Genomic DNA, 12909 nt, shown 5'->3' with positions numbered 1-12909 from the left:
ATCTCTGTCTTTAATGTGCTGTACATTGCTATTTAATGCTATAATTAGTAATCCAATGGTAGTTTTTTCACTTTATGTTGCTATATGGGCAAAATGTTGAAATCTTTACCTAATATATACTAAACTGATCTTCTGTATATAAAGAGAATTGGAAATGAATCTTTACATGAATGGAAGGGGAAAGGGAGCGGGAAAGGGGAGAGTTGCGGGCGGGAGGGAAGTTATGGGAGGGGGGAAGCCATTGTAACCCATAAGCTATACTTTGGAAATTTATATTCATTAAATAAAAGTTTAATAAAAAAAAAAAAGAAAAGAAAATACTGTGATGGCAAAGCGAGCTTTGGTCTGTCTGGCATCTACAGGTACTTTCATCAGGGCCTGAGGTTCCCGTCAAGTGTCTCAAATTGGAGTCTAGTGCTAGGATGTTCACAACAGAGGTGGTCACTGAATTCTGAGTCTTGTGATCTGGGGTCTTGTGGGGCTGGCCTGACCCATATACCACTCCCTTAATTTAGTGAGTTCATCTTTAATAGGGAGTTTTCTCATAATCATCAGAGTGGAGACAGAGGAAATTAAACCTAAGAGAGAGATGCTAAGGGCCAGAAAAAGGTATTGAGGAAAAGGACTTGGTTTCCTTTATTTTTATTTTTTTGGAAAAGCAGAGAGAAAGAGAGACAGAAACAGAGATAACCCAACTGTTGATTCACTCCCCCAAATGTCAAAGCCAGGAGCCAGGAACTCAACCTAGGTTCCTCACATGGGTAGAAGGAACCAATTACTTGATCCATCACTGCTGCCTCCCAGGGTGCATATTAGCAGAAGATGGAGGTAGGAGCTGGAGCCAGTGTCAATCCACACATTCTAAGGTGGGATGTGGACATCTGAAGTGTCTGTCTTCCCCCCTTTTTAAGAAATAGCTTTGGGGCCAGTGTCATGGCGTAGCAGGTAAGGCCGCAGCCTGCAGTGCTGGCATCCCATATGGGAGCAGGTTCAATATCCGGCTACTCCACTTCCAGTCCAGCTCTCTGATATGGCCAAGGAAAGCAGTGGAAGATGGCTCAAGTGCTTGGGCCCCTGCAGTCACCTGAGAGACCCCGAAGAAGGTCCTGGCTCCTGGCTTGGGCCTGACCCAGCCCCAGCCTTTGCAGCTATTTGGGAAGTGAACCAGTGGGCAGATGATCTGTGTGTGTGTGCACGTGTGTATGTGTCTCCCTCTTCATGCCTGTCTTTTAAATGCATAAAACAAAATTCTTTTAAAAAAAAAAAGTACTTATGTATTTATGTCCTGTCTTTTTTAAAAAAAAAAGATTTGTTTATTTATTTGAAAGAGTTACACAGAGAAAGAAGGAAAGGCAGAGAAACAGAGAGAGAGAGAGAGGTCTTCCATCCAATGGTTCACTCCCCAATTAGCCCCAACAGCCGGAGCTGTGCAGACCCAAAGCCAAGAGCCAAGAGTTTCTTCTGGGTCTCCCATGCACCTGCAGGGGCCCAAGGACTTTGGCCGTCTTTCACTGCTTTCCCAGGCCATAGAGGAGAGCTGGATGGGAATTGGAGCAGCCAGGACTTGAACCAGTGCCCATGTGAGATGTCAGCACTGCAGGTGGCGGCTTTACCCACCACATCAAAGTGCCAGCCCTGATGCTCTGACTTACAGAAAGTAACCCAATAGAGAGACAGCAGGGGCCAGCACTGAGGCATAGCAGGTAAAGCCACTGCCTGCAGTGCCAGCATCCCATATGAGACTAACATCAATAACTAAAAACCAAACACAATAATTATAACAATATGTGAAAATAGTAAAACTTATTTAAAGCTTATGAATGTCTACTTCTGGAATTTTCCATTTAATACTTTCAGACCTCAGTTGATCAAAGGAAACTGAAACAGCAGAAAGTGAAACCTTGGATGCAGGGCTAGGGTGGCTACTGTAATACTGCTTTTGAATTATAAAAGATACAAAATTTGTTTAGATAAAGTATTAAAAATAAATTTTGGCAAGTAATTTTTGCAAAATGATTACAAAATATTAAAGTGTATTAAGACATGAAATTAAGCTCTTCTTCCTACCTTCACCCCGCAAAAGTTCAGAAAACTTGCCATCTCTTTTCTCTCAGAAAACCACTTACTTTCCTTTTACACCGGAAAATACTTTCTGGGATGAACCAGACCAAAGACAGGAGCCAACCACTTGGGCCATCTTCTGTTGCTTTCCCAGGCACATTAGCATGGAGCTGGATGGGAGATGGAGCAGCGGGGATTTAAACTGGTGCCCATATAGGATGTTGTAGCTACAGGTGGTGGCTTAACCTGCTATGTCACAGTGCCGACCCTGTAGCTCCTGAACATTCTAAAGGGTCACTGAGACTCTATTCTAGAGTGAAGAGGATTATCTACTGTTTAATGCCTAAAACGGGGTGACATGGACTACCAAATTAGGAACTTGCTTGCTGTTACTCCCTATTTTTAGATTAAGGCTTAGGAACTGTTGCCCTTTTCTGTCATAAACTTGTGCTAACAATTTAAAAGTCTCTAAAATATACACTCAAAGCCCAAATTCAACATAGTTTTAAAAGGAGGTGTTCCGTGTTGCCTTTAACCTCACATGAAATGTATGACAAAAATTTCAAGTGAAAATAGAAATTCTGTGTAGAATATGATACTAAAAATAACAGTCATTCTTAGTGGGATAATTACCCATGCTCTTCTAAAGATTTGCAATAATAGTTAACTCTTTAAATTATATAGCAATGGTAAACACTAGGACTATGGCCTTATTAAATCTTATAGCTCTTGATTTTTATGGTAGACAGAAAAGAGTCATGTTAAGAAAGAAAGTTGCAGTGCAGAAGGTTAAGCCACCACTTGCAGTGCCTGCATCCCTTATCAGAGTGTTGGTTCAAGTCCCAGATACTCCACTTTGGATTCAGCTTCCTGCTAATGAGCTGGGAGGCAAAAGAAGATGGCCCAAGTAGTTGAGTCCTTGCCTCCCACATGGGATTTCTTGATGGAGTTTCCAGCTCCTGGTTTTGACCTGACTGTTGTGGGCATTTGGAATGAATCAGTGGATGAGAGATCTCTGTCTATTTCAAACGCAATTAAATAGAGATTTTTGAAAAGTTTTTTTTTTAAATCGTAGGTTATTCTGTTTTAAGATAATCTCTGGAAAGAATGAATTTTTAAAAACCATTATCATATGTTAAATATGACAGGCATCATGATGCATTTATATATATACATATCTTCTAGATACATTTATATACATAACATACATCATCTTTAATCTTTAGCACAGTCCTTCAAAGGATAATTATGTAGTAATTTGGCCAATAATTCATTACATTTTTTGTGTATTTTATTTTGGCATTTTTCCCCACATAATTGCAAGTATATTTAAAAATTTTGGATTATCATTGTGAATGAACTAAAATGTCATTCATGGTTTTATGTTATGAGTATTTTACCAAAATAGTTTACAGTATAATACATATGCAAATCTGTATCTTATTTATCCTTCACAAATATTATTTAATGGGACCAGTGCTGTGGCATAATAAGCTAAGCCTCCACCTGTGGCACCAGTATCCCACCAGCATCCCACATGGGCACCAGTTCAAGTCCCAGCTGCTCCTCTTCTGATCCAGCTCTCTGCTGTGGCCTGGGAAAGCACTAGAAGATGGTCCAGTGCTTGGGCCCCTGCACCTGCATGGGAGACTCGGAAGAAGCTCCTAGCTCCAGAACAGCTCAACTGCAGCCATTGTGGCCATTTGGAGAGTGAGCCAGCTGATGAAAGACCTTTCTCTCTGTCTCTGTCTCTGTAACTACCTCTCAAATAAATAAAATCTGAGAGAGAGAGAGAGAGAGAGAGAGAGAGAGAGAGAGAGAGAGCACTCCCATCTGCTGGTTCACTTCTCAAACAGCCACAAAGATGGCGGACTGGGTAGAGCTAAAGTTGGGAACTCAGAACAGCAGCCTGAATTTAGGTAGCCCATGGGAGTAGCAGGAACTCAGTTACTTGAATCATCATTGCTGGCTTTCTATCAGCAGGAAGCCCGAGTCTGGAGTCAAATCTGGGTATACAACCCAGGAACTCCAATATGGGGCACAGGCATCTTAACTGCTAGGCTAAATGCTTTTCCCTCAAAGAGATTTTCAGTAGCTTCTGTCTAATTACATAAGCTCAAATAAGATTTACAGGACACTCATAGGCTTTTATTATTTATTGGAGAGGCTGAGAGGGGGGAAGGGGATATGGACACAGAGAAAGAGAGAAAGAGAGAGAGAGAGAGGGCCAGCGCTGTGGCTCACTAGGCTAATCCTCTGCCTGCGGCACCGGCACACAGGGTTCTAGTCCCGGTCAGGGTGCCAGTTCTGTCCCAGTTGCTCCTCTTCCTGTCCAGCTCTCTGCTGTGGCCTGGGAGTGCAGTGGAGGATGGCCCAAGTCCTTGGGCCCTGAGCCCACATGGGAGACCAGGAGAAGCACCTGGCTCCTGCCTTTGGATCAGTGCGGGGGCACCGGCCGCAGCGCACCGGCTGCAGCGGCCATTGGGGGGTGAACCAACAGAAAAGGAAGACCTTTCTCTCTGTCTCTCTCTCACTGTCCACTCCACCTGTCAAAAAAAAAAAAAAAAAGAGAGAGAGAGAGAGAAGGGGAGGGGGGGGGGGGGGACAGAAAATTCTCCCTATTTGCTGGTTTACTTCCCAAACACCCACAATAGGCAGGGCTGAGCCAGAGCTGGAGCCAGGCAGGAGCTGGGAACACAATACAGCAGGGTGGCATGAACCCAATTACTTGATTCATCATTGCTGCCTCCCAAGTCTGCACTGGCAGAAAACTGGAATCAGAGGCCAGAGCTGAAAAACAAACCAGAAACTCAGATACGGGTGCCTTAACTGTTTGGCTAAACACCTGGTACCAGAGACTCACTGTTTGAAAAAAAATTACATTGGTAGAAATACCATTTGAACTGAAATGGACAGAACAATACAAAATTAAAAGAGGTCCCTGGACTCCCAAACTTGTGTAGGCATGAACCAGGTAAAACAAACTACACAGCTGGGAACATAGCCTACTTCTTATAGAAAAGGAAGTGTGACTCAGAATGCAAAACCAAAAGCCCTAATAGCAGAATAAAAAGCCATATAGAATTATTACCAGGCCTTGAGTTCTAATTAAGGAACTACTAACCACTACCCAGAAGAATTTCATAACTGATATGAAGTAAGGACACCTTTATGCAAAAACTTTGCCTCTTTTTGAATAAGGATGCCGAAAGTGGTTATCTCTTGCCTGCCCACCCACTGTATTTTAAATGGGGGGGGGGGGGGGGCAGATTCTTCATTTTCACAAGTCTTCAGATAAAGAGGTAAGGCAGTTAAAGCAATTAAGAAACTACATCTAAGGAGCCTCATCTAAAGCTGGACCTGATTCAGATGACAACATCCTGGAATGAAAGGTGATTCTATAAGGAAAAGGCTCTTAGAGATGCTGAGTGTAATCTGTATGTGAAATAAATGTAAATAATTTGTGCCTACAGAGCATACTGTGGTGGCTGAAAATATGTTCACAAATTATCTGACATTTCCTTCCCAAGGGACAGCCTAAGTCCCCTTCTCCTGAGTGCAAGCTGGATTTGGTGACTTGTTTCTACAATCAAAAAGCCACTTCTAGAGAACAGAGTAGGAAGAGGAGAAACAGAAACTTTACAGTGGAGGAATCGGGTAAATACTACCTTAATCAAATGATACAAGTTAATGTCAACGGTGAACGTGGTGTGGACTGCATCTATCCCCTAACATGGTGGGACAGAAAAGGCCTTCATCATTGTTGTATTATTTCCCCAAGCCCATGACTAGATCTGAATGCACCCCCCAAAATCTATGTGCTGGAAACCTGAACTCTAGTGTAACAGCATTGGAAAGTGGAGCCTTTGGGGAGGGTTTAGGTCACGAGGGCTCTACCCGCATGAATGGATTAATGCTGTTTATAAAAAAAGCTTCCGGGGGCAGGTGCTGTGGCGTAGCAAGTAAAACTGCCACCTGCAGTGCCAGTATCCCATATGGGCACCGGTTCAAGTCCCAGCTGCTCCACTTCCGATTCAGCTCTCTGCTATAGCCTGGGAAAGCAGTAAAAGATGGCCCAAATCCTTGGGCCCCTGCACCCATGTGGGAGACCTGGAAGAAGCTCCTAGCTCCTGGCTTTGGATTGGTGAAGCTCTGCCCATTGCAGCCAATTGGGGAGTGAACCAGTGGATGAAAGACCTCTCTCTCTCTCTTTGTCTCTGTGTGTAACTCTGACTTTGAAATAAATAAATAAATTTTAACCAAAAACCCACAAAGGGCTTCTGGGAATGGGTTCACTCTCTTCTGCCCTTCTACCATGTAAGGACAGTCCCTTTTTGCTTGTCTACTTTCTGCCATGTGGAGACACAGTATTCCCACCCTCTGGATGACACAGCATTCAAGGAGGCAAAGACTGGAGCTTTACTAGACACCAAACCTGCTGGTATCTTGATCTTGGACTTATAGCTTCTAGAACTGTGAGAAAATAAATTTCTGTTGTTTATAATTACCTAGTCTCAGTTATGATGTTACAGCAGCACAAAACAGATTAAGCCACACAAAAACTAGGCTAATCACAACAAAAACAATAAACAGTTATTATAGGATATCTGGCTAGTACTCTTCAACTGTCAATATCATTTCACAATGTTGTAAACCAAAACATCAAGTTGAACATCTCCTATATATATAATCTCTATTTGTTGACTAAACCTCAATAAGGCTAAAAAACAAACCGCTGTCAATCACATGACAAAATATGGAAAGACTGAAAAACAGAGATCAGAGAACACAAGGGAAACATGACAAATAAATACAAATAACATCATTTAGTTAATGCAATAACTTAGTTTACTTAGCAACTTAATAGTTCTTCAGATTGGATCCTAAAATAGAGAATATATATGGAAAAACCGAGAAGTATAAATAAAATCTGGAATTTAGTTAGTAAAAATAGTACCAATGTTCATTTCTTTTTAAAAGTTATGTATTTCTGTATGTATGTATGTATGTATTTTAAAGGCACATTGGAAGAGGGAGAGAGAAAGAGAAAATGTGATCATCCATCTGTTGGTTCACTCCCCAAATGGCTTCAACAGCCTGGGCTAGACCAGCCAGAAACCCATCCACGTCTCCCATGTGGGCGGCAGGGGCCCGAGCACTTGGATTATCATCCACTGACTTCCCAAGAACATTAGCAGGAAGTTGGCTTGAAAGCTGAGAAACCAGGACTCGAACCAGGACCCTGAAATGGGATGCTGTTGACACAAGCAGCACCTTAACTGGCTGTGCCACAATGTTTCCCCTCTCTATTTTTAGGATTTATTTATTTACAATGTTAGTTTTTTTTTTTATTTTGACAGATGTTTCTTGGTAATTTTAAGATGGGAAAATTGGATAAGAAACTCATTGTACTATCCTTGCGACTTCTATGTAAATCTAAAATGTTTAAAAATTCCAAGGGCCTCTATTCCACATGGTATGAGTTGCAATCTGAGATACCTAACTTATCCTTGGTCAAAGGGTGGAGCAAATATTAAATATATAAACTACATTGATTCCTGTAAACAGTGACTTCTCCATTAGTAGCCATGTGAAATAAGAATTCACCCCTTGTCTACACACATATGTTGGAAAGACAGAAGCAAGCACCTGAAAAGATGAGTGTGGGCCTGCTAGCCATTATCTGACCTCTATATAAAGTCAACTCATTTAAAGAATGAACAGTCGGCTGGCGCCACGGCTCACTTGGCTAATCCTCGGCCTGCGGCGTCGGCACCCCGGGTTCTCGTCCCAGTTGGGGCACCGGATTCTGTCCAGGTTGCTCCTCTTCCAGTCCAGCTCTCTGCTGTGGCCCAGGAGTGCAGTGGAGGGTGGCCCAGGTCCTTGGGCCCTGCACCCGCATGGGAAACCAGGAGAAAGCATCTGGCTCCTGGCTTCGGATCAGCGCAGCGCGCCGGCCGGTAGCAGCCATGTGGGGGGTGAACCAACAGAAAAGGAAGACCTTTCTCTCTGTCTCTCTCTCTGTCTCTCTAACTCCGCCCTCAAAAAAAAAAAAGAAAAAGAAAAGAAAAGAAAAAGAATGAACAGTGCCAGACACACAAAACAGGTATCTGAAGCCAGGAACTACATTTGGGCTTCCTCAATGTGTAACCCACTAACTTCTTTTTTTGCTTAAGTGAGTCTGACACTAATGTAAGTGTTTTTGTCTTTTGCTTTTTAAATCTAAGTTGTATTAAATGTTAAAGGAAGTTTCAAAATATCATAGGAACTCAAGTTATCAGATTCAACTGACATACTGGACAGGAATTCATAGCAAAGGTATTCAGTAATACAGGCATCAAAGAAGGGAGAGAATCTTACCAAGCAGAACTGGGGATGGATAAAGAACATCCTAAGTAGGGGGCCAGCATTCTGACATAGTGGGTAAAGCCACTGATTGAGATGCCAGCAACCCATATGGGCTCTGGTTCATGGCCCAGCTGCTCCACTTCTAACCTGGGTCCCTGCTAATGGCCTGGAGAAGTAGCAGAAGATGGCCCAAGTGCTTGGGTCCCTGCTACCCCTGTGGTAGACCTGGAAGGAGCTCCTTGCTTCAGCCTGGCGCCAGTGCTGGCTGTTGTGGTCATCTGGGGAGTGAACCAGCGGAAGAAAGAACTCTCTCTCACTCTCTCTGCCTCTCTCTCTAACTCTGATTTTCAAATAAATAAATAACTATTGAAAAAAAAAATCCTAAGTAGCAATAAGAAAGAATATGTAGGGAAAATACAATCTAACATCATTAAACAGTACAATATAAACTGATAATGGATCTCAGAAGCCCTAAATGTTACTGTTACAAGACTAGACTGATTCCTCTAGGCTAAGTGGGGGAGAAAACCTTGTCCCCAAAAGGCTCACAAAGTCATCTGCTCTTGCCCTGCCAAGGCAATGACAGGCAGGACTCAAAACTCATTAAATCCGGAGCTGACACTGTGATATAGAGAGTAAGGCTGCTGCTTGCAACGCCAGCATCCCACATAGGTGCCAGTTTGTTTTCCAGTTGCTCTACTCCCTGCTCATAGCTTGGGAAAACCAGCAAAGATGGCCCAAGTGCTTGGGCCCCTGCCACTCATGTGGGAGACCTGGAAGAAGCTATTGGCTCTGGCCTTTCCCAGCCCTAGCCATTGCGACTGTCTGGGGAATGAACCACTAGATGGAAGATCTCTCTAATTCTGACTTTCAAATAAATAAGTAGTTTTAAAAAATCTCAATAAATCTATAGCAGATACTTTTTAAGTTGATAATTATGAATGGCTTTGCGAATGATGTTATAAATATCCAAATGGTTCTTGACTAATAATAAAAAAAAAAAAAGTTCCCCACCTCTGCTCTAGACTAAGGAAGGGTATGGACGGTATATAGAAAAGACAGATCAAACACATTTTTGGGATCAATATTGTATTTACCACTTAACTATGCAGTCATTAATTTTATCATCATAATGCAGTTCAGGCTTTTTATTATATATACAAGACTACCACTAGTAAATGACATTAGAATTCAGATGTACGTCTTCTATTACTGACTTCTAATCTAATAAGAGTAATAACCCAGGCAACAAAAAGCAAATTTAGGAGTGGGTATTTAGCCTAGTAATTAAGACACCAGTTAAGACACCAGCATCCCATACGGGAGTACCTGAGTTCCATACCTGGCTCTAGGTCCAGATTCCAACTTTCTATTAATGCAGACCTTGAAGGCAGGAGTGACAGCTCAAGTAACACTGGGTTCCTACAGTCCATGTGGAAGAACTGGCTACAGTCTCTGGCTACTGGCTTCAATCCAACCCAGTTCTAGACATTGCTGGTATCTGAAGAGTGAACAAATGGACAGGATCTCTCTCTCTCTCTCTCTCTCTCTCTCTCTCACACACACACACACACAAAAACCTTAAGTTTAGGGGTGAGAGTTTGATAAACAGTAAAACTACCACTTGGGATGCCTTCATCCCATGTGTTCAAGTCCTGGCTCCATTCTCCATTCCAGCTCCCTGCTAATGCACACCCTGGGAGGCAGCAGGAGATAGCTCCAGCACTTGGGACCCTGCCACCCATGGGGACTGAGGCCCAGCCACAGCTGTTGCAGACATTTGGAGAGTGAACTAGCAGATGAGAGATCTCTCTAAATAAAAAAATTTAAAAAGAAATAAATGAAAGACATGAAAAAACTTTTATACAAACCACAGTTAGTTTATTTGGCAGTTAATCTGAGCTGGTTCCTAGTAACTCTGCCTTTCAATCAATCTTCCATCAATTGGTTCAAGCTCCAGATGGCTGCAATGGCCAGAGCTGGGCAAGTCTGAAGCCAAGAACCAGGAACCAGGAGCTTCATCTGGCTCTCCCATGTGGGTACAGGAGCCCAAGCATTTGGGCCATCTTCCATTGCCTTCCCAGGTGCAAGCAGAGAGCTGGATTGGAAGTAGAGCAGCTGAAATTGGAACTGACACCTGTGTGGGATGCCAGCACTACAGGTGGTAGCTTACCCACTAGGCCACAGTGCAGGAGAGTATTTTTCCTGAAAGAGAGAGAGACATAAATAGAGAAATAGAGGGGCGGGGGGGTGCACATGAGAGAACACCCATCACTGGATCATTCCCCAGATACCCACAACAGTCAGGCCTGGGCCAGACTAAAGCCAGGAGCCTGGAACTCCATCCAGATCTCCCATGGGGGTGGCAGGGACCCAAATACTTGGGTCATTGTCTGCTGCCTCCCAGGGTTCACATTAGCAGGATGCTGGCTTTGGGAAAAGAGCTGGTATTTGGACACAGGCACTCTGATACGAGATGAGAGCATCCCAAGTGCAGCTTTACTGCTACCCTAAAAGACTGCCTCTTAGTTCTTTTAATCAACTACACAGAGAACTATCTACTAAGTTCAGAAACATGGGGGTGGGCATTACAGTGCAGCAAGTTAAGCCACTGCCTGGGACACCACATCCCATATTGGAGTTCCTGGTTTGAATCCCAGCTTCTCTGTGCTTTCAACCCAGCTTCCTGCTAATGCTCCCAGCTCCTGACTTCAGATGAAGTCTAGCCTTGCTGATAGAGGAATTTGTACAGTAAACTAGAGGATGTAAGATCAATCTCAATCTATCTCTCTCCCTTATCCCTCCCTCCCTCTCTGTAACTCTGCCTTTCAAAGAAATAAACTTTTAAAAAGTTCAGAAACATGGGGCCGGCGCTGTGGCACAGTGGGTTAAAGCCCCAGCTGGCAGTGCTGGCATCCCATATGGGCACCAGTTCAAGTCCTGGCTGTTCCACTTCTGATCCAGCTCCCTGCTAATGTGCCTGGGAAAGCAATGGAGGATGACCCAAGTCCTTAGGCCCCTCACCCACGTGGAAGACCCAGAAGAAGCTCCTGGATCCTGGCTTCAGATAGGCTCAGCTCTGGTCATTGCGACCATTTGGGGAGTGAACCAGCAGACAGAAAACCAACCTCCTTCCCTCCCTCCCTCCCTCTCTATAATTCTTTCAAATAAATAAAATAAATCTTTAAAAAAAAGAAAAGTTCAGAAACAGGACAAAGCCTAAAACTTGTCAGCTTTTAAGTTTAAAAGTTCTGCATGTATCATTTTTTAAAATTCATGCAAAAGGTTTTTTTAAGTTTACTTTTTATTTATTTGAAAGGCAGAGTTTCAGAGAAAGAGAGAGATCTTAAGTTTTTTTTTCTTTGTTTAAACTTTATTTATTTATTTGAAAGGCAGAGTTACAGAGAAAGAGAGACAGACAGAGATCGTCCATCCACTGGTTCAGTCAGCCAATTGGTAGCAAAGCCAGGAGCAAGGAGCTTCTTCAGGTCTCCCACGTGGAGACAAGGATTTGGGCCATTCTCAGCTGCTTTCCCATGCACATTAGCAAGGACTGGCTGGGAAGTAGAGTAGCCAGGTCTTGAACTGGCACCCATGTGGGATACCTGCACCACTGGCAGAAGCTTAACCTGCTATGCCTTAATGCTGGTACTCATACAAATGTTTTAAGAATGATCTGACACCATACAGAAAACTAACTCAAAACAGATCAAAGACTTAAACCTAAGAGCTAAAACTATAAAAATTCCTGGATGAAAACATAGAGGAAAAGTTTTATGATGCTGTATATGGCAATTATTTCTTGGATATGAGAGCAAATGGGAAGGCAGTAAAAGGAAACACAGATAAAATGAATGACATCAAAATTTAAAACTTTTGCACATCAAAGAATATTACCTAGAGAGTTAAAAGGCAAGTCACAGGATGAAAAAAAAAAATCTGCATGTCTGATACAAATTATAATCCAATAAAAGATTGAGATCCAGAGTAAACAAAGAACTTCTACAACTCCAAAACAATTCTAACAACAGAAAACAAACTGATTTCCAAATGGGGGACCTGGCATTGCAGTACAGCAAGTTAGTTACCACCTATAATACCAGCATCCCCACATGAGCATCAGTTTGCTTCCCAGTTGTTCTGCTTCTGATCCAGCTTCCTGCTAATGCCCCTGAGAAGGCAGAGAAAGATGGCCTAAGTGCTTGGGATTCTGCCACCCCATAGGGGACTTGGATGGAATTCTAGGCTCCTGGTATTGGCCTGGTCCAGGCCTAACCATTACGGCCATTTCAGGGGAGTAAACCAGCAGATGAATGACCTTTCTCTCTCTCTCCTTTCTTTGCCACTCTTTCAAATAAATATATAAATCTTAAAATAAATAAGTAAATAAAAAATGGGGAAGACATTGAATATACATTTCTCTAAAGAAGATGCATAAATAGTCAATAAGCACATTAAAAGCTGTTCAATATCCCTAATTACTAAGGAAGTTAACTCAGA

The 12909-nt window shown here is 42.8% G+C and overlaps 1 protein-coding gene across 3 annotated transcripts in view; it reads right to left on the bottom strand.

Annotated features, from left to right (window-relative positions):
• The window catches only part of COMMD1 (copper metabolism domain containing 1), a 158762-nt gene that overhangs the window by 72964 nt on the left and 72889 nt on the right, over positions 1–12909 (bottom strand). The window contains exon 3 of one of the 3 annotated variants that reach the window (XM_062209512.1): positions 10583–10614. The exons of the other annotated variants lie outside the window; for them this stretch is intronic. Within the exon in view, the coding sequence (XP_062065496.1) occupies positions 10583–10614 (32 nt within the window). The remainder of the gene's footprint in view (positions 1–10582; positions 10615–12909) is intronic. 3 annotated transcript variants of the gene reach the window in all.

This window comes from Lepus europaeus, chromosome 13 (assembly GCF_033115175.1).
Source record: "Lepus europaeus isolate LE1 chromosome 13, mLepTim1.pri, whole genome shotgun sequence".
In the NCBI taxonomy this organism is placed as follows: Eukaryota; Metazoa; Chordata; class Mammalia; order Lagomorpha; family Leporidae; genus Lepus; species Lepus europaeus.
Note: the sequence above shows the minus strand (reverse complement) of the source record. Positions and strands in the feature narration are given on the sequence as shown.